The 21,663-nt window shown below is 49.1% G+C and overlaps 1 protein-coding gene across 1 annotated transcript in view; it reads left to right on the top strand.

Moving 5' to 3' along the window:
* Window positions 1–19,322, top strand: part of AUTS2 (activator of transcription and developmental regulator AUTS2) — a 1,126,353-nt gene extending 1,107,031 nt beyond the window's left edge. Inside the window, exons 12-19 of the mRNA XM_032604458.1 lie at window positions 747–818; window positions 2,036–2,065; window positions 4,092–4,163; window positions 7,411–7,552; window positions 11,198–11,275; window positions 12,212–12,295; window positions 13,408–13,630; window positions 16,149–19,322. Of these exons, the coding sequence (XP_032460349.1) occupies window positions 747–818; window positions 2,036–2,065; window positions 4,092–4,163; window positions 7,411–7,552; window positions 11,198–11,275; window positions 12,212–12,295; window positions 13,408–13,630; window positions 16,149–17,418 (1,971 nt within the window). The 3' untranslated portion in view covers window positions 17,419–19,322. The remainder of the gene's footprint in view (window positions 1–746; window positions 819–2,035; window positions 2,066–4,091; window positions 4,164–7,410; window positions 7,553–11,197; window positions 11,276–12,211; window positions 12,296–13,407; window positions 13,631–16,148) is intronic.
* Window positions 19,323–21,663: the final 2,341 nt, after the last annotated feature.

Genomic DNA, 21,663 nt, shown 5'->3' with positions numbered 1-21,663 from the left:
AAATCAAATACCTGGTGAAAAATACTCTAAATCCTCTACCCACTAGAAAGTGGTGCCTTGTGCCTCCAGTGGGCTTTTCGTTGTTGTTAATTCAAAGGACAAAAGCCTACAGATAAGGTTGTTATCATTGATGATATTTAAGAATGGTGTTGGGAATGGGAAAGATGGTGCAGAATTACTTTAGAAATCACTTAACAATAGGTCTGTGTGGTCCCCAAATTAGGTTCTCTTGTCCCATTCCCACCACTGCTAATGAGTAATTACTGAGTGTAATTCTTTGTTACCGTCTGCCAGTTAAAATTGAGAGTCAGCTTAATGTCTGTAAAACACGTTCAGTTATTCTGAGGGGAAGCACCTGATAGAGCAGATTATAATGATGTTCACTTAAGCATTTCTTGGAAGGTTTGGTGATAAAGCAAAAGCCCCACAGTGACAGGGCTGTCAGGAGCTCGGTAGAAGATGGATTTCAGGGGCGGGCTTGTATGTACGTTTCGCCTCTCTCTGCCTGGAGATGCCATTGCTGGAGAGGGCAGACTCTGGTCAGGGTCCCCTGGGGAAACAGGAAGCGGGGTCCTCACGAAGAGCATATGTGGTCACGGAGGAAAATGGATCCGTTAACTCTTGTATTCCAGAAAGAAACAAACAAAAAAGGGACGTTTGAACTCTGTCATTTAGAACGAAAGGAAGACCTTGCTTTCGTGTCCCGTGTTATATGCTTCCTAAGCTGTGGTCTAATTAATTTGTAGACGTCCAACCCAATCGATGTTGCTGCCCGACCTGGGACGGTCCCACATACTCTTCTCCAGAAGGACCCGAGGGTAAGTGCAAGGTCAGGCTGGGTCTCGGGTAACACAGAAGATGGCATCTCCCCAGGACAGCCAGCCCAGGCCTCACACCTTCCTCAGCCCAGCCGAACAGCTGCTGCCTTAGCTCTTCCTTCTAGTCTATGGAAGATGCTAGTTACTCTTAGAAAACGGAATCTCCCTTGCGGCCACGTGACACCAGGGCAATGACTTACCACGGGACAGAGGGAGAGCTTATGGTCTAAGCCCAGGAGTCCGACACTCTGAGCTTGCGTAGTTTCCACCCAACCAGCCTTCTCTGTCTCCATCTCCTGAAATTTCTCTCACATGCCAAAGAAAGCGCTACGCGCTTTTCTTCCTGGAGGTCATTGTACTACACAGCTCTTCCGGCCACTCTACTTGTAATGTGGTATGGACCCTTTTGTCCATACCACGTGGACAAAAGGGTCCATACCACATTATCTGGAGCTAAATAAAATATCCATTATGATTTGGTTGTGTTATTTATTCATAACGCAGACCAACTCTCAAGAAGAATTTGAAGTTACACAGTAGATATAATCTTGTCTCGTTGATCGTTATTATCTTCATAGTAAATGGGGGAAAAAAATGATTACCTTTTACAATATTGTCTTTTTCCCTGGATAAGGGCAGTCGGAAATTGATAACCAGAATTAGGTAGATGTGTAAAATGACTCAACTGTGTAAGTATTTGTATGATGTTTAGTGAACTTCTTTAAAACGTCTTATACCTCTAAGTGACGTACAGTCATCAGATTAAGGATAATTATTAAAGATAGCCTATTTCTACTGTGTGTCTGGAAAGGACACTTCTCCTTAATTATCATTAGTATCCAGTCTTTCAAGTCCATGGTCTGAAGGCCCTTCTCCCTTAGACCCATGTGGTGAGGTTTGGAAGGGCTGCTCTAAGACAGTGAAACTCCTGAGATGTGTAATGGGAGCAAATCGTGTTGCCAGAGGGCAAATCACTATTGATTAAACTTGCCCGGGGGCTTGTCAGCGTAGATGTACCAAGGCTTGTGAGGTGGGGGAGGGGCGCTTGGCACTTTTGATAGTGTGAAAATGGGTTAATTATTCTCTAAAAGGGCTTCATTTAAAAGTAAAATTCTAACATTTTAATTTCCCCTCCTAATGAAGCACTACAAATTTCTTAATTAGAGCAATTGTTTGAGTGACAGGCATGTAACCAAGTTGTCATTTTCTCTTCACAGTTGACAGATCCTTTCAGACCTATGTTAAGGGTAAGCAAGCTTCTTCTAGAACTGTTTTGCAACCCCTGTTTGACTCCCGGAGGGTTAAAAATACAATTACAAGGAAACAAGCCACAGGAACACTGGAGTAAAATGTTGGAACGACAGTGGTCAGGTTTTTCAGAGTGCGATTGAAAATGGCCTAAATGGTTTTGCTTTGAGCATTGGAGGACGCCAGGCCACGGAGATAAAGCGAACAGATCAAATTCAACTGAGTCAGATTCTCTTGTCAGTTCTGGCAAAAGGTTTGACTTGTGGAAAACTTACGGGAAAGACTTAAGCTATAGGCTGAAACTAGGATTCCACTGAGCTCTACCATTTCTCTTGCACCTAGAAAATACATATCCGGGTCTATTTATTTTGGCTGGTGGCTGCCTCTTTCTGCACTAAGTGATGCTGACTTGTCACAGCCATTCGACCCTTTCCTCTGGTGCAGAAAAGAGCTACTAGAAGGGGCTTCCCTGGTGGCGCAGTGGTTGAGAATCCGCCTGCCAATGCAGGGGACATGGGTTCAAATCCTGGTCCGGGAAGAACCCATATGCCGCGGAGCAACTAAGCCCGTGTGCCACAGCTACTGAGTCTGCTCTCTAGAGACCGTGAGCCACAACTACTGAGCCCACGTGCCACAACTACTGAAGCCTATGCACCACAACTAAGAGCAGCCCCCTCTCACCACAACTAGAGAAAAGCCTGTGCGCAGCAACAAAGACCCAATGCACTCAAAATTAAGTAAATTTATATTAAAAAAAAAAAAGAAAAAAAGAGCTACTAGAAGTATTGGTTTGTCTTGAGAGGTCTGGAGCATGGCCAGCAAATGTCCTCTGAATAAATGCTGACTTCCTTGGTGTATGTGGGGAGGGGGGGCGGGGATGACGGATGGTTGGATGGAAGATGGATGGATAGTAGATTTCTCTACTTAAACCCTTTCTGGTGCATATAATCAGATAATTCAGTTTCTCCAAAGGGGGAGAAAGGAGGATGGTGTCATCACTTAGGCGATTTCAAATGACCCATAATTTCATTACAAGAGAACTGAACCCAAACTTGGATTTAAGTATATATTTCAGAAGCAGCTCCTTAATATAGAAACCGGAAGTGTCTGTCCTTTGCCGATGTAGGAATGGGGCAGTGTTTCTTCTCATCCATCCTGTTGTTATGGAGCTGATGTTCGGAGCTTACGGGTGGATTACGTAGCAGGAATACAAGTGAAGTGGCACGACGTGGTCCCTGCCCCCCAGGTAGTGAGACAGAGCTCACAGCTACTGCACAGCTTAGAAAGCAAAGACGTGAACTAGTTTGAGAGACGGGTTGATGCCCTCCCAGAGGGCGGGGCAGGCACTCACTCTGTAGAGGCCTAGAGAGGAGAAAGGAGTGAGTTCTCTTCTCTGTTTCTTTTTTCACTTAGAAATGAACCGTGCCACCCAGCACGAATATGGGCAGTTGACTCTTAGTGAAGCACTTGTGGGAACTGGGCTTCAGTAAAAATGTGGTGGATTTCTTTGTTCCACTTTGGGGTTTAAAAAAAAAAAAAAACCCAGTGTTGGGGGCGGTGACACAGGTTCTGTCCCCTCTCTTGCTTTCGAACTGGTTCACGGACATGCACTAATTAGTTCTTCTGAGCAGCCAGTTCGCATTACGGCCTGGCCAGGCTTGTTCAGTAGGGCTTCACTCCACCAGGCCTGCCAGCTGGCGCCAGAAAAGAGAGAGAGAGGGGGCACAAAGTGGGATTCAGGCTTTGCCACGTTATCCTTGGTAACCAGGGAGGTCCTCCTCGGGGCTGGTTTTCAGAGGAGTAGCTGCCGGCTCGGGCTCCCGTGGCAGGGGAGGTACAGCCCACTGGGGCTCTCTCCAGCCCGGGCACCGGACTGCTGCTGAGAGAAGGCACTTGGAGGGGACAAAGCATCTCGTTTCGTGGAAAACGCCTCTGCAGCTAGAATCTGCTGAAAGCTTTGGGGAAATTGAAGGGGGTTTTCTCAGAAAGTCTTCCTTCTGACCACGTTGCTCTTTCTTGTTGCAGAAACCAGGGAAGTGGTGCGCTATGCACGTTCACATTGCCTGGCAGATCTACCACCACCAACAGAAAGTCAAGGTCAGTCTTGCCTTCCTAGCCTTGGGGAGGGGTGCCCACCTGCGGGCGTGTGATCTCCCGATCGAGGAGGCATTGAAACAGATTCTAAAGTCCCACCGGCAGGCAGGCAGGCAGGGTCAGGTATCTCTTGGAAAAGCTATTTGGCAATCTTGCTGTTAATTAGGGAGATCACCAGCAAATAGCAAAAGAGAAGCAAACTGGTAACATCCTGATGTTTTGTTTATTTTTTTAAATGATTTTGTCATCTTATTGATCCAAAGGGCCTCCATAGATTAAATCCTAAAATAAAGGTTTGGGGAATCTAATTATAGTCACAAGTACTAGTATGGAACATAGTATCTAGGAAGAGCTGTACACGAAAAGTTTTCTTTCTGTAAGAATTGGTACATTCTTCCCCCCCCACCCCCGCCCCAGGCATTTAGAAAAAAAATTTTTTCCTCTTCCATTACGCTTTATTACAGGGTATTGAATATAGTTCCCTGTGCTAAACAGTAGGACCTTGTTATTCTTTTCATTTTATGGCTTTGGAAAAAAAGATCGTTTATGCCCAATATGTTACTCATTTAGGCCTATATGATGATTCCATTAGCAATTCATATTATTAAAAATTCCTCTTCTAGAAGCGGTATTTGGTTTACAATGACCTATCCCCACCCTCCTTCGTCCTCCTGATGACCAATGCCAGAGGTCAGACTACAGTCAGTGCTTGTCAGAACCGCCATCTGGCTGGTTACCTTACCTGTCCTGGGGAGATTTTTCTTCTTTGTCTGTACTTTCATCATATAGACGAATACATTGCATGTATTACCAGGGCTTTATGATGAAATAGAAAACAGATGAAGAACTTCTGCAGATGACCAGATACGGCATCACCAGTCAACTTAGGGACCAAACTAACTGACAAGTCCAGATTTTACAGTCTGAGTAACTATACCAATCAAGGAATTCCAGTACACTTCCGCTGGAATCCATATTTTCACGAACAAGCTTTTAGTCCTGACGGCATTCGGGGGCCATCATCAGAATAGAAAAAGAGGGAGGGCGAGCTAGTCATCCCAGAATTTTTTTTTTTTAATGGTTAAACAATTTTTTAAAAACCTACCTAGTTAGAAATTAAAAAGCCACCCTCAGTGAATGAGGTCACTAAGGTATCTTGCTTTGGTACCAAATACCTGCTGTTTGTCAGAATATCCCGTCGGTGAGTTTTGCTCACCTTGACATTAGAGTTAGGTGAGGCTTTATTAGAAACCTCTTGGTTTAGCTTCGTTAGAAAACGCATGTGCTCTGAAGAGCTATAACTAGATTTTGATGGTTAGTTCAATTCACTTTTGTTCTGGATGATGTGGTTAGCGGAACGGTGGGTAAATCACGTCCTCCTGGTAACTCGTTTGGTTAAAAGCGATGAAGGATGGCATAGGTGCCACTTTAGCATCTTCCTTTCCACAAGCGTGTCCCCAGTGACTCAGAGGTTCATTATCCCAATTCAATTAGGAAGACCTCTTGCACAGGAGGTCGCTGTTCATCTTCCCTTTCCGGCAAATTCTTTGTAATCCCCAAGCTCCATTTTGCTTCACGGACCTAAGTTGTGGTTAATGGAACTGTGCTATGTACCGTGCAGTATCAGCACTAAGTAATTTGGCAACCAAATTAAAGGAGGCACTCAAAACGTTTTCATAGATTCATAGTGGATTAGCAGCTTTGTTTGGGGGGTTGGCTATTACTTGATAGTGGGACTTGCATGAGAGAACTCCCTGTAGGTTTGAGCAGAAATTGCATGGTCCCCTTTCTCTGTAATGTTCATTTACTCGTTCTTTTAGCCACTCACCAGATACTTCTTGGGAGAGGCCCCTGCTCGCAGGTTCTTAACTGCTGCAGGCTCAGGGCATGCCTCTGTCCCGGTGTCCAGTTGCTCAGAGTTCAGTAGTGAGGACTGGCGTGTGTAGAAAAAAGGGTGAACCTGTGATCTGCTTCCTGGGGTGTTGCTGCCAGCCTGGAGGTTTCAGGTGGTTTTCATCCTACCTGGGAAGGATGGGTGAGTGGGATTGCAGGATGGTGTAGGGTTCAGCGCTAGGGGATGGCAAACCCCTCTTGTCTCTGACTCCCGCACAAGTTAGATCACATGTCTCCTTGGCGCTACTGTGTGACAGGACAAGGATTTACGCGTGGCAGAACATGAGGGGGTTGGAGGGGGAGTGGGGCCAAACGGACAGAGAACATCCGACGAGCCTAAGAGATGGGAAAGGCGAGGTCGGAAACCGAGGAAGGGCCGTGAACGACTGGGAGCCCGGAGAGCTTGAGGGGAGGGGGCGAGGGGAGGGAGATCCGGAGCCTCGGCCCCAGGCCCAGGTCGAGGGTCGGCGCTCTTCGGGGGCGGTGTGAGGCCAATGCCGAGAAGGCTGTTGAGAATCGAGGAGGTGGGGCAGTTTGTAAACCATGCCGTAGGAGAGGCTGCCAGCCTCCAGAGTGAGGCCAGGAGGAGCAACGAGGAGGAAGGTGATGAGCTGGTCCCTACAGCCTCAGAGGAAGCTGAGCTGACAGGTTAGCGCAAGGGCGGATAAACAGACGGCAGCTGATGGCAAGGAATTCACAGCAAGAGACGTTCTGGAAGGTTTACTGGTCTGGCCTGATCTCTTCCTCAGCTAACTGGGAGTGTAGCAGGCACAGTAAAAAAGCCCCCGTTAGTAAAATTAATATCCCTACTTCATTAGTGTTTCTTTAAAAATATGTAACAACGATCGTTTGAAAATTAGCTTGTAGGCATGCAAATATTTCTTTATAACTTGCAGCTACTAATGTGCTGTGATCTGTTAGAGCATGGCAAAGAGTCATTAAACAATTAATTTACACAGCAGAATCCCTACTAAAATGAGCTTTAAGATACTATCATTTAAAAACTTGCTGAAAGGAGCCTTTGCGGCAAATCATAAACGACTTCGGAACGGTGGTGGTTTCAGTAACTGGGACATGGTTCTGTCCCTCAGACCCCTGTAACCTCAGAGACCGAACCCGAGTTTTGCCCCTTGACATTTCTGCTATGAACGGCGGGCCCCGCTTTTCTGGCATTGGAGGGTGAAATGGTTTGTGGGTTGCTGTGTTCTCACAGCGTTTGTAAACTTGAACCTGACGAGGGCTCAGGGCCCGAGTTCATCGTGTTGACTCTCTCGGTCTCAGGCTCCTCCTATTAATGTTTTTCTTCCCTGCTGTTTCTCTTGGGGTGCCATCCTTTCCTCCCCCCTTGCTGCTGTAGAAACAGATGCAGTCAGACCCACACAAGCTGGACTTTGGCCTGAAGCCCGAGTTCCTGAGCCGTCCTCCGGGTCCCAGCCTCTTTGGAGCCATCCACCACCCCCATGACCTGGCACGGCCTTCAACTTTGTTCTCTGCCGCTGGTGAGTTCAGAGGGGAGAGCTGGGGAACGTAGTTCTCAGGTAGCTAGATAAGTTATATCACCTGAGCTCTGGGCCGCCTGAAAACTATGACGTATGTCAGTTTGCAAGGCAGTATCACAGCGCATCTCGGGAGATGGGCCCTTCTCCATGGATGCGCCCCCTTCCACGAAAGAAGGGAAAAGACCATCTCTCCGTTCGGGGGCTCATGTTGCTTCGGCTCATTATTTGCTCCTCTATTAAACCACTATAACTCACAAGCACGTCAAATGCTATTGAAAAAGATCTGAGAGCGCGCAAGGGCCGATCGGGAGGAGACAATGCCAGGAATTGTGTGAGGACGCAGCTGCTCTCACTGTCCCTGCCCGCAGAACCCTCGGCGGCCTCACACCACGATGCTTGGTCACGCCGTGCGTGAGGGTCTGAGGATAAAGAAGTACAATTAAAGTAGTTGCCGGCGGTGTGGTCTGCGACGGGGAGGGTGAATTGGTTGGTTGCCGGTCTTCTCTATTACAGGACTTAACACTCTTGCCTGGTTGGTTGTAACGATGCAGGAAATTGAGGGGCCAGCGTGTAAAACCCCCAACAGGTCTGTTCATTAACCTCTGAGAAGACACACTTCCTTCCAAGTGCCTCGTGCATGTGCCGGAGTGGGTCCCTGATCATCACTGCATCGGGTAACCCGCCCAGTCCTGCTCCGGGACCGTACAGACAAAGGCAGCGGCCGTCAGGGGCATTAGGTGGAGAGCGGCCCTACCGGTATCAAAGGTTCCTCAACACTCAGTCTTTTCTAAAATCACCTTCAGCGCACAGTGCCTGGCACACGGGCTCCACTGGCTACAGCTCATTCTGGTGACAGGCGCCATGACTTCCTACCCACTGTGCGGCGTAGAATTTATTCTTCTGGACATAAGTGTTCAAGGGGGTCCCCGTTTCTAGTCCGCCTGCCACCTTCCCAGGCTTTTATTCAAGACTCGTTTTTGGCGGACCTGAGGCTCATCCATTCGGGAAGCAAGGAGCACCCGCACTGCAAGCAATCACCATTCTAATGGCCTTGTCTCCAGAGTAAGGGCGAGCGGCGCTGTCTTGAGGGTAGATGGAATTTGCTAAGGTCTCAGGTTTCTCTCTGTCAGTTCCATCTAGGGATATGTTTGAAGTCTTCGTTACCATGGCACCTAGGCTCTCAGACAGGGCTACATGAAGAGCAATTTTTGGAGAGAAATAGATTTCTCCCTGGCTTCCATCTGAGCCAAGCAGATGAACTGGCTTCTTTTGCTTCGATAATTCCTGAACTACGAGGCACCCCTGGGGGCCCTGCGCCGAGCGAAGCTGCGATCGTCATCGAAGCATTCATTAGCTTGTACTACACGGTGTGCAGCCCCATTTTTATTGAGCTGGCAACGCTGTTCACACCTAATGAATGTGCTGGGCTGTATTTGCCCGTGGAGGTGGTGCCATTTTTGCACTTTCTGGGTGGAGAGGAAGTCACCCTATAGGGCTGAACAGATAACTCCTCAGGTGCCTTCCGACGCTGAGACGCTGTGGCTCTGACAGATAGATGTTCTCCTATGCTGTGTGGCTTCCTCCACACCCCAGGCCCACAGGGCCCTTCCAGGCTGGGGAATGAAAAACGCCAAACAAACATAAATTAATAGGGTGTTGAAGGGACAACCCTCCTCCACTTAATTTATGTTCCTGAAGGAATCTGTATTCGTTTCTACGAACTCAGTCAAAATGCAAGGGATTCTTGGAATAGGGGTTCTTGGAAGAGTTTTAATTATTGGTAAATCCATTCAGTCCCTGTTTATACTTCTATTCTGGAAGGTAGTCTTTTCTAGTATAAGCAACATCAGATTTTTCCCCAAATGGTGAAACTTTTTTAACTGGTAAGTAAGTATGATTTACGCATACTTGTTAAATTCAACCGCTTCCATCTTGCTGTTGGGCACTAGCGCCTGAAATAACGAAGGGGACGTCTTTAGATGACCTTGGCCAATCTCTTGTCTAGAGCCCGGAGAACCTGCCTTCTCAGCTGTGAGCTGCACGTCAGCAAGCCAGGCGGATGCCCTAAGTTTTTGGAAAGAGTGTCCTTCCCTAATTCACAGGTGCACACTCTCTGTCTCTCTCTTCCTTCAAGAAAAGGATGTGAGGCATCCTACGGAAATACATACTGTTCACGGCCAAAGTAGAGGAAGAAATATGGATAAAGGGGAAAACCTAAGGAAAGACGAGCACTAAGGTAGACTGGAGTTCCCTGGCAGGCAAGGTGAAGACCAATAGAGGCGATTTAGGATTTATCAGTGTCCAGAAGCAAGTGAATAAACTAGCTTTTCCCGGCACTGAAGATACGGAGGACTTCATTTCCAACAACCTGATGTAACTCACAGTGAGTTTCGTAGGGTCGGGCTTTATAATCTCCTTCAATGCGGGTCCGTGACGGCTAACACATCCCCAGGAAATGAGATTCCGCAAAGGCCCAAGCGGTGCAGCCCAGAGACACGGCTTCGTGACGGCCGCTCCTGCACCCGGATTAGACAGTGTTTCTCAGAGTGAAAGTCTTGCCCCCAGAGATGTCTCTGAAGAAAGTAGCCCATGGCCGGATGTTGCCCTTTTAGAGGCTGAGAGAACACAGTCACAGCTCCTACTCCTTCAGTAAAAGAACCTTGCTTCACGTTTTTTACCCAGCATTTCTCCAAGCTTACTTGGTTACAGAACTCCCTGCCCCACTGGCATTGTGTTTCCAGTGCTGTGTGTCAGCCCTGGGAGAACCATATAACTCAAAAAGAGTCGTGTACCACAGTGTTCATTGCAGCTCTATTTACAGTAGCCAGGACATGGAAGCAACCTAAGTGTCCATCAACAGATGAACGGATAAAGAAGATGTGGCACATATATACAGTGGAATACTACTCAGCCGTAAAAAGGAACGAAACTGAGTTATTTGTAGTGAGGTGGGTGGACCTAGAGTCTGTCGTACAGAGTGAAGTAAGTCAGAAAGAGAAAAACAAATACCATATGCTAACACATATATATGGAATCTAAAAAAATGGTTCTGAAGACCCTAGGGGCAGGACGGGAATAAAGACGCAGACATAGAGAATGGACTTGAGGACACGGGGAGGGGGAAGGGTAAGCTGGGACTAAGTGAGAGAGTGGCATGGACCTATAGACACTACCAAACGTGAAATAGATAGCTAGTGGGAAGCAGCCGCATAGCACAGGGAGATCAGCTCGGTGCTTTGTGACCACCTAGAGGGGTGGGATAGGGAGGGAGGGTGGGAGGGAGACGCAAGAGGGAGGAGATGTGGGGATACATGTACATGTATAGCTGATTCACTTTGTTACACAGCAGAAACTCACACCATTGTAAAGCAATTATACTCCAATAAAGATGTTAAAAAAAAAAAAAAGTAATACCTCTCTTCGGTGGTGGCCAGCCCAGCCCAGCCAGCGAAGAGGAAACGGGGCGATTTATTTTCTGCCTCCTGATGAGCACGTTTCTCTTTCCCCGGGTGTTGCCTGGACGGACGTCAGCTATGTTCTTTCTTTAACGTGCTCTCTCCTGGGGTCCTTTGGTGACCGGGAGCCAGTGGCATTGTCGAAGTTGCCTTCCTCTGAAATCTAACTCCATTATGTTTGACTTAACAGGTGCTGCACACCCAACCGGGGCCCCTTTTGGGCCACCGCCTCATCACAGCAACTTCCTTAACCCTTCTGCTCACCTCGGTGAGTTGCCCATCAGCGACGGGCAGCGACGTGTGTATCTCAGAAAAACCTTTGTTCACTGCGCTCCTGCTACGCTTCCTGCTAAGTGGGCCATAGTCCCAGATAAGTCACTTACTGCTTTAGGTGGTGGTGATCCTGTAGAACTCTGAATCCCCGCCGTCCATCTCCAGGATTTCAGCACCTCTCATACCGTGTCCTTCAAGTAGTCGATCTGTGCACAGCAGTGGTTGTGTGTAGACTTGCTGAGGGGGTGCGGTGGGTGAAAGCCATGCCGTGGAACCCCAGGGCATCCACGTTTACAGCAGCCTGTCCCTGCCCCTTGGAGAAGATGGCGAGCTCTTGCCCACATAAAGGCACCCATGGAGGTGGAAAGAAGGACACGATGTTATGAAGAAGAGACAGCATCCATTACTTTTTAATCCCTTCACATTTCACAACCCTATTATCTCTCTTCCTAGTAAAGGTGCTTTACTTGTGGCCTTCATTTATTTGATGCTTCCTGCACGTCACAAGCAGATGCAGGCAGTGGTGTAGGATACGTGTGCCCTCGGGACTTCATTCAGAGATGGACTTTAAGCTGCCCTCGTCCTTCTGGTCTATGAGAGCCTACACGGCACATTCTGGGAAGAGGGGAGACAGGCAGGGAGGCATCTGAGCGTACTGTGGCTTGAGCAGCGTTCCCCACCCAGCAAGAGAGAAAGGGGGCAAAACGCATAGTTCTGGAAAACAGCTTTCATAAATATTTTGCTAACCCCATGCCCAGATGCAAAAGGATGAAAACCCTTTGCATAATCTGGCGGGAGAAGTGGGACAGGTCAGGTCTGAGTATAAGTGGGGCAAGGATCCCCCACTGCCTTCCCAGCTCCCAGGAAGCTCTTGTCTTCCTCACTCAGTGGAGTCCTGCAACCATGTCTTTCTTCCCACTCTTGTCTGCAGAGCCTTTTAATCGGCCGTCTACGTTCACTGGCCTGACAGCAGTTGGTGGCAATGCCTTCGGGGGACTTGGAAATCCTTCAGTTAGTGAGTACCCTCTAACTTTTAAAAATCTGCCTTAAATTATTTATCTACTCTGATCTGTCTGTGGCTCAAGACCTTTCTAGGTAAAAGGGAACCAACCACGCTCTTGGGAAACAAACTTAGGTGATATCACTGCAAAAGCAGGCCTAATCGGTGGAGTTAGGTCTAAACCAACGCTTTAAGGCTAGCCCGCAGTTGATATATGTTCCTGAGGGTCAGGAAAGGTAGTGTAGTCAATTGAACTCCAGAGAGTTTGCTGAAGTTCACAGTTTCATCCATATTCCATCTCTACTATCCCACATTTTAGCCACAGCTCCCATTAGACGTGAAGACAACTTTTAAATTTCATTTCATCTTGCTTTAGCGGGAGTGAGGAAACGCACTGAAGAACAGGAAGGCAATGCAGGCTCAGAACCGTCAGGAGAGGGCAACACTTGGTGCTGCTTAATCCAGGAAGACTGTGTCATTTTCCACTGCTCAGTCTGTCTAAAGTAGGAAGGGCTCCTGTTCTAAACATGCTTTAGCCACTGAATCCCAGCTTGTCTCCTTTCGTGCCTTCCATACGTCACGGCCTCCGGCTACAGGAGACCTACGGTGCAGCTTGAAGCCGCCGTCACGGTTCCATATAGCGTGGAGACCATATGTGTCTGTTGGGATCAGGACCCTGTCTGGTCTCTGCTGACTCTAGTTCTGGTCGCTAAGGTTGTGGACGGGGGCAGCAGTCATATTAGCAGGGTCGTGGTGGGCAGAGGAGAACCATGAATTCTGCTCTGAACTGAGCTACTGACCTGGGTCACACCCCTCTGCGTGTGCCAGACAGGCGTGACTAGCTGATCCCCATACCTGTTGGGTCCCGTCCCTTTTTAATCGGCCCCTCCTGCCCCTTTGCCTTTGGTTAAAAAAAAAAAGAGAAAAAAGCTGTGAGCTTACTTACCTCTCCAGTGTAGGACAAGCTCCTCTAATGAATCTGTTAATCTCCTTTCCTTTTCCAGCTCCCAATAATATGTATTCATTTTAACTCTGAATGCTGTTAAAAGTTTTTTGGTAAGTACCTTCATTACAGCAGGTTATATAATTTCTCTGAAACCTTTTTGTTCTCCACTTCACCATTTCAGCACCCAACTCAGTGTTCGGCCACAAGGATGGCCCCAGTGTGCAGAGCTTTAGCAATCCTCACGAGCCCTGGAACCGGCTGCACCGAACGCCTCCGTCGTTCCCGACCCCTCCGCCCTGGCTGAAGCCAGGGGAGCTGGAGCGTAGCGCGCCCGCTGCAGCTCATGACAGAGATAGAGATGTAGATAAACGAGACTCATCCGTTAGTAAAGATGACAAAGAAAGGTACGCAAAGAACCCGCTCTCGAGTCCCAGTTGGGGAGCCCGCTCTGGGCCAGGTACTGGCCACCCACCCTCCCCAGCCCAGCCTCGTGCTTCGGCTGTAGCCTCGGCCGGTCATGCAGCCGGGGTGGTGTCCCCCCCGCCCCTGCCCCCCTCGCCCGGCCCTTCAGTGCATCGTGACCACAGGCCAGCATCACAGTTCTGTATCCAGTACAGAGCAAGTGAATCCTGACTCACGAGCAGCTCCACACTCAAGGTCCCCGTGAGCATTAGTCTCTCCAAACATAAATCTCTCTCAAAAAGGTAGCAAGATGGAGCCTGGACCAGAAGACACACACAGCATGAATCAACACCATCTTTGCTTTCAAGTTCGTGCAGTCCATTGACTCATCCATAGGTTTTTTGCTCTCTCTCTCTCCCTTTTTTGTTTTCTTTTAGAAAGTCATGTTTCCATTGTCTCATTGTATTTCTCTCGAATTTTGTTCAAACTCAAATCCTGGGCTCACAGATAACTGATAAAATTTTGCTAACCCAGATTTAGGGAAACCTCACCAAGCAGTTTGGGTTTGGGTTTTGTTTTGCCAGTGGATAATTAATTTTACTAACCATTTGTATCTCCATACGTGGTGTAACCCATGCCTAAAAAAGAATTAGCCTTCAAGAGGGAAATGTCTTATAGTTATTTTTTCTGAAGAATGTTATAAGCATTCTTGACAAAGCATACTCCCTTTTTCCCCCCTTTCTTTAGGGTATTTTCATTTTGAATGAACTAGCAAGGAATACACAAGATACGCTTGACAGAAAATACCTAATAACACTTTCCTTTTGCTATTTAAATCTCAAATACGACCCAAATCTTTAGTTTTCCTTTACTGTGTATATTGTGTGTGTGTATGTGTGTATACATATGTACGTGTTTCCTAGGGATTTAAAATTCAAGTTTGCAGGTTTTAAATGCCGCAGATTAAGTAGACCATCACAGGCCATCATGCCAACTGATTTCTTTCTTATAAAAGACGACGACAAATTTTTCCTTCAGGACAGCATGGTAAAAATCTCTTAGCCAATGGGAGGACCGTTTATGACATGCAGCTCTGAGCTGTAAACTGCCACAGCGAGGTGCGTCTGGACCCGGCAGCCCCTAGACCAGGAGCTCTCTGGACTGTCAGGGAAGAGAAAGCAGGATATGGCAGCAAACCTTGCCCCGCTTTTCTTGATGCAGCCAGAAATGGCCTTTTAGATGAAAGTCAGGAAACTTAAATAAAATTACACTCGTCTTTATTCTTACCTTTTTTTTTTTTTTTTTTTTTTTTGCGGTACGCGGGCCCCTCACTGTTGTGGCCTCTCCCGTCGCGGAGCACAGGCTCCGGACGTGCAGGCTCAGCGGCATGCGGGATCCTCCCGGACCGGGGCACCAACCCGTGTCCCCTGCGTCGGCAGGCGGACTCTCAACCACTGCGCCACCAGGGAAGCCTTATTCTTACCTTTTAAAGATGCTCTTCCTTCTTAGCCTTTGCACGTTGGCTAGAAACAAAACTGGTAGGGGAAACGTCCTTAATTTCTCCCCCGGGGCCCCCTTGCCTTCTGAGCTACCCAGGCTTCCTGCTTCCCTCTTCACCTTTGCCAGGTCTGTCTCGGGTGGTCTCTAAAACACACCGGGTTCCTGCCTGGTCCGGCCTCTTCACATTTTACCGTATTGTCCTCTGTCGCTTTGCATTTTGTGCCCCGTACTCTTAAGTCCCCACCCAAGACAGGCCTCTCAGCTTCTCCTTCCACATTTCCATTCACAGATGGAACTTGTTCCCAACCTGACCCTTGAGGTTTTGTGTCTCTGGACCCACTTTTCCTTCTGGCTTTCCTCTATCGATCTTCTCAACAGATTATGGCTTTCTTCTCCTTCCTAATACACAGGTGCTTTTTGCACCCCCAGAATCCAGAAACTGTGGTGTTTCCCTTTTAACCCCCTCGGTGCTGCCTCTTGGAGGCCGCCCTGTATCTGCCCGCTTTTCCCTGAAACCAGCCCTCTGTCCCGACCTCGGGACGGAGATGTTCCCATAATCTCTCCGTTACTCTCCTCCCACTGGCTCTGAACTGCAACACTGGAAGGAAGGTTTGGGGCTCTTAAAACTTGATTCTTGACACTAAAAGATCCTGAGACTCTAGGCAGACGGGCTGTGTGGTCCCATCACTGACGCACTGACCACGCTGGTCCGTTCAGGTTTCTGAAAGCTCTCCCTCCCTGGCCTGTGCCTCTTACACACCGAGCGTCATTCCCCCCCTTCATTACCCCCCTCAGACGCTCCCAACCCCGTCATCCCTAGCACTTCACCCCCTCGAGCTTCCTCTAAAATCTAGGCCAGTCAGGTCACGGTGGCTGGTCACCCTGCCCACGAAGGGCACGTGCGGCTGCCCGGGGGACCGTGGGGGCCAGAGCCCCGCGCGGCCTCTTCCCGCCATCTCATTGGCAGCCCCTGGCCGGCCGGCAGCCCATCTCATTTGCCTCCTGGTGTCTCCTCCTCAGGGAAAGCGTCGAGAAGAGACACTCCAGCCACCCTTCACCAGCACCCGTCCTCCCGGGGAGCACCCTGGGGCACGGCCGCAGCTCCACCGAACAGATCAGGGCTCATTTGAGCACCGAGGCTCGTGAGAAAGACAAATCCAAAGACAGGGAGAGAGAACACTCGGAATCCCGCAAGGACCTGGGCGCCGACGAGCACAAGGCGAAGGAGGGCCCGCTGCCCGAGAAGGCCGGCCACGGCCATGGCCACGAGGGCCGCGGCGCGGGCGAGGAAGCCAAGCAGCTAGCCCGGGTGCCGTCGCCCTACGCGCGCGTGCCCGCCAGCGACAGCGCCAGGCCGGGCAGCGCCGCCAGCCGCGAGGCCGAGCCGCGCAAGGGCGAGCCGGCCTACGAGAACCCCAAGAAGAGCGCCGAGGTCAAGGTGAAGGAGGAGCGCAAAGAAGACCACGACCTGCCTGCCGAGGCCCCGCAGAGCCACCGGTCCTCGGAGCCGCCGCCGCCGCCACCGCCGCCGCCGCCGCCCAGCTCCTCGGCCAGCGTGCACCCGGGGCCCTTGGCCTCCATGCCCATGACCGTGGGGGTGACGGGCATACACCCCATGAACAGCATCAGCAGCCTGGACAGGACTCGCATGATGACGCCTTTCATGGGCATCAGCCCCATCCCGGGCGGAGAGCGCTTCCCGTATCCTCCTTTCCACTGGGACCCCATCCGGGACCCATTGAGGGACCCCTACCGGGAACTTGACATTCACCGGAGAGACCCGCTGGGCAGGGACTTCCTGCTGAGGGGCGACCCTCTGCATCGTCTCTCGGCCCCCCGGCTGTACGAAGCCGACCGCTCCTTCAGGGACCGGGAGCCCCACGACTACCACCACCATCACCACCACCACCCGCTGTCGGTGGACGCGCGGCGGGAGCACGAGCGCGGGGCGCACCTGGACGAGCGTGAGCGCCTGCACGTGCTCCGCGAGGACTACGAGCACCCGCGGCTCCACGCCGTGCACCCCGCCTCCCTGGACGGACACCTGCCGCACCCCGGCCTCATCGCGCCCGGCCTGCCCAGCATGCACTACCCACGCATCAGCCCCACCGCGGGCCACCAGAACGGACTGCTCAACAAGACGCCCCCGACGGCGGCGCTCAGCGCGCCTCCGCCGCTCATCTCCACGCTGGGGGGCCGCCCCGTGTCCCCCCGGAGGACTACCCCTCTGTCCGCGGAGATCAGGGAGCGGCCGCCCTCCCACACGCTGAAGGACATCGAAGCCCGGTAAGGAGAGGACGGGACGCGAAGAGGACGAAGAGAGCCCGCGGCCGCAGGCGCCAGACTCGAGAGAGTGCGCAGGCAGAGGTCCCGCGTCTCGACCCACGCAGACGGGGCGGGGGGAGCCCCCAGCACTTCCCCTTGTAAAAAGTGTATAGACTCAGTGCAGATTTTGAAATGTTTTTGTATATTCTATGTTGAAATTTTTCAGATCTTTTAGCCGATTCGTATGTTCTCACGTCTCCCCACTCTTTTGGTTTCTCGTATAAAACTTTTTGATTCGAACCAAAACAGTGAAGATGACAACACACATAATGGGGGGGGGGGCGGGCGGGGGTAGGAGACAACAGTCCACACAATCCATCGTGCAGAGGGTCTTTCAGATGAGAAGGGAAGGCTGTGTACATAGTTATGTAAAAAAAAAAAAAAGATTGCTTCATGAGCTAATGGTTCATATATGCAAAGGGTAAGATGAAAGCTTTACTTTGTACAGATGTAAATAGATAAAGATTAAGTAACATAATACATTAATACTTCTTAAAATGTGCTATTTGCAGACTTTATATCAGTGAGCACAGTCGGCTTCGGCTGTGTTCCCATGTATTGTTCTAGACAGCTAAACCCTTCAACTATGCAATGAATGTTAGGGCTTTTCACAAAAGCCCGCCTAACTCAAAGGAGCCTTTTCCAGTCCATTTACAACATACTTAAGGTCATATTTTCCCTGAACAAGCGCTTATGTGATATGACTCTGTTTTCCTTGCTTGTTATTTCAAACGGAGAAACACCCGATTTTGCAAATTGGACCCCAGGCCGAAACTTTGCATCTGAAGTTGCTGCTTGTGGGCCTTTGGGGGAAGTGGGGAGTGCAGCCCCGGAAAGGTAACCGAGGCCCTGAACAACCAGTGCCAGGGAGGATGGGAGTTGTCAGATGCCAAAATCAGGGGACACAAACAGGCCGCCAGCATCTCGTCACCATCAGTCACGTGATTTCACACACCCCTCATGTGGGAACCATGCGTTTTTTTAGTGTGTCCTGTTTCCTATCTGTACACACCTCCTCGTTCTGTAATGAGATTCAGTTACACCCAAACAAACAGATCCTGAAAGAAAGCTTCGAGTTTTCTCAGATGATGGATATGTTTTCACTGTATTCAATAACTGAGGAAGTTAAGGTGCATATTTCCTAGCGTGGCTCACCACGTTCCCGTCGGTAATCAAGCCCGGGAGTAGCCGAAACAGGTCAACCTTGTGGGGCCGGGGAGCATTCCAGAGGGTGAAAGGTGGCGGAGAGACGGTCTTGCGTGTGCGTGTGTTTTTGAGTTTGCATCAAATCTGTCTCTTCATGATACTTTTATAATACATTCAGCCTCTTGTCTACATATTTGGAGAGAATATGACTTTACTAGCAAAGAAATACAATATATCTTGTCTACTGGACTGTAAAATATATGTATGAAATAAAATTAGTTCCATTTGGTCTTCTAGTATATTAAAGTGCTATCTGACGTTGTTATCCTGTTTTTGCAAAAAAAAAAAAAAAGTTAACTACAGACCATTGTTTCTAATAAGCAGAGAGATCTATTTTAGTAGTCAACTGAAGGTTTAGTTGTGAGCTTCAGATTTTGTGAATTCCAGATGTTGTGCAGTGTTTTTTTTTTTTTAAGACAACAACTAAAAAGGAAAAAAAAAATCCAAGGAATATGTACACTGGAACCGTAGTGGTAGCTTTCAGTATTGTAAAGAGATCGTTCTATACAGACCTTTTTGCTGTTCCTCCTGTATGTAATAAAGTCCTTTCTAGATCCTATGTGAAAAGAAACGTGAAGCGACTGAGTCTCCAGCATGTTCTCATCGGCGGAGCCTTCTTGTGTTATGTAAACTGTGCCATGTTATTAAAAAATGTGAACTAAGCTTCCAGCTGCTTGTTTGTGTGGGATGGCCAACCTTACCACAGTGAAGAAGCCATACTTGCAAGACAGACAGGGCTTTGGAAGAGAAACACCTTGAACCCTTGAGTGACGACGGAAGGCTGACTGCCCTCCCTGACCCACGTAGACACTGCCAGTTAGTTTCTGTAAACGTCTGCCCTCTACCCAATCAGGAATTTTTTTTTTTTTTTTGGTATGTTCTAAGCAAAGTCCTGTAAGTCCTGGGAAGGTGCTTTTAGATTTCGTAGGTGATACACGTGTGGGCTGATTTAGCCAGCACCCTTTGTGTCTCAGGCCTCCTTCAAAACTCAGCGTGTGCTCTGTCTGCGCTGATGACAGATCTGATCGAGGCCCTTTGCCAGCAGCCGGTGCTTGCCTGTTCTTGCCATTACAACCTGTGGACTCAGTCTGTTGTATGTAAGTTCAGACTTTCCAGGTATTTTGTTCCTGTCTTTTTCCTGTGTCTCACTAAACTACATGGTGTAACGCTCATCAGCTTGCAGACCTCTCCCTCGTCCTCTGAAATTTGTTTTTTCAAGATGTAAAAATTGTTAGATTTTCTGGTGTCAATACGATGCCATTGTCGTTTGGATGAGATGGTTTGGACGGGTGTCTGAATCCTAACTGGACAAAACAAAAGCAGTCCCGCTTAGCAAGGATGCAGGTGGCCGCTGTCGGAGAAGATGGACTGGAAGCGAACAGAAACCAGGGGCTTGGTGTCTGTGCCTGCAGCTCTGCGGGGGGGGTTGGGACGGGGGGCTCTGGAAGGCTCCCGACTGGGGGTACTAGGCTCACGGGCTTGGAAATCTGATGCTGGGCGTAAATAAAGGCCCACTTCACTCAGCCCTGCTTTTATGCTGATACCCGGCTCCCAGACTAGAGAAAATAACTTGAAGAAAAACTAGTAGGTTGGAAAACGTGATAAACTGTGTTTTTCCAAATCAGGCAATTCTCGGGACCTTCCCAAGACTCGCCATCAGCGGGCGTGCCTTGCTATTTCTGGCAGACTGCCCAGCTTTCTCCCGCACATCTATTTCCAGGCCGCCATCTGCAATGTGAGACCGGAAGTTACTGTCAAATCAGTCATGGTGGACTTCCCTGGTGGCGCAGTGGTTGGGAATCCGCCTGCCAATGCAGGGGACATAGGTTCGAACCCTGGTCCGGGAAGATCCCACATGCCGCGGAGCAACTGAGCCCGTGTGCCACAACTACTGAGCTTGTGCTCTAGAGCTCGCGAGCCACAACTACTGAGCATGCGTGCCACAACTACTGAGCCTGCGAGCCACAACTACTGAAGCCCGTGTGCCTAGAGCCTGTGCTCCACAACAAGAGAAGCCACCACAATGAGAAGCCCAGGCACTGCAACAAGGAGTAGCCCCCACTCGCCACAACTAGAGAAAGCCCGTGTGCAGCAACAAAGACCCAATGCAACCAAATAAATAAATAGGTGAATAAATAAATTAATTAATTTAAAAAAAAAAAAAAAAATCAGTCATGGTATTTAGTCCCCGAGGCTTTATTCCTCTCAACCTGTGCATATTTTCCCTCTAATTATGTTCTGCTCCCCGGCATTGATGGGTACCAGCACCAATTTGATTTCCTGCTAACCTATAGATGCTCTGATTATCTCCACAATCTCTGACTGACAGTGATCTTGTTACCTTCGAATGGTACATGACAAGTAAAAGAGCGAATACCATGATGCAATAAGTACCATCTCGGACGGATATTCACAACAGTGTTGGCTGTTGATCCTTTCTTCTGCCTCAAAGTGGATGAGAGGAAATAAGATACGACTGTCCATGTACATACCTTCATAGCATAAACAGACACTGCCTTTAGCCATGCAGCTGTGGGTGCCCAAGGTGTGTGTGTGTATCCGTCCTGAGGAGCAAACTTGGCCTCAGTGCTATTAAATCGGTTGAAGGAAAGGTGACAAAGTGACATGGGCTTTTTCACATATTATTTTTTAAACTTTGCCATCCTTTTTTTTTTTTTCCCCCGTATGAGTTTCTGAACAATTTCTTAGACATGGGAAGTTTCCTTTCAAGATAATAGGGTTATTTATCAGATAGAAAATAATATCATCAAAGACGGTTCCACACGATGAAATTGCTGGTCTCCTTGAGCACTACAGAAGCACAAAGCTAGTTTGTAGGCTCTCACACCAGAACTGCCCGAAGCCTCCAATGGGGAGCTTAGACCAGCAGGCAGGGGGCCTGCAGCCACCCCGGTGCCTTCCGTTCTCAGTGACCTTGAGAAAAACACAGAGCTTGTCTGGAACTGTTTCTTAATGTGTAAGATGAGAACATCTGAATATAACA

The sequence above is a fragment of the Phocoena sinus genome, chromosome 15 (genome assembly GCF_008692025.1).
Source record: "Phocoena sinus isolate mPhoSin1 chromosome 15, mPhoSin1.pri, whole genome shotgun sequence".
Classification (NCBI taxonomy): Eukaryota; Metazoa; Chordata; class Mammalia; order Artiodactyla; family Phocoenidae; genus Phocoena; species Phocoena sinus.
This window is presented reverse-complemented; position numbering and strand designations above follow the sequence as displayed.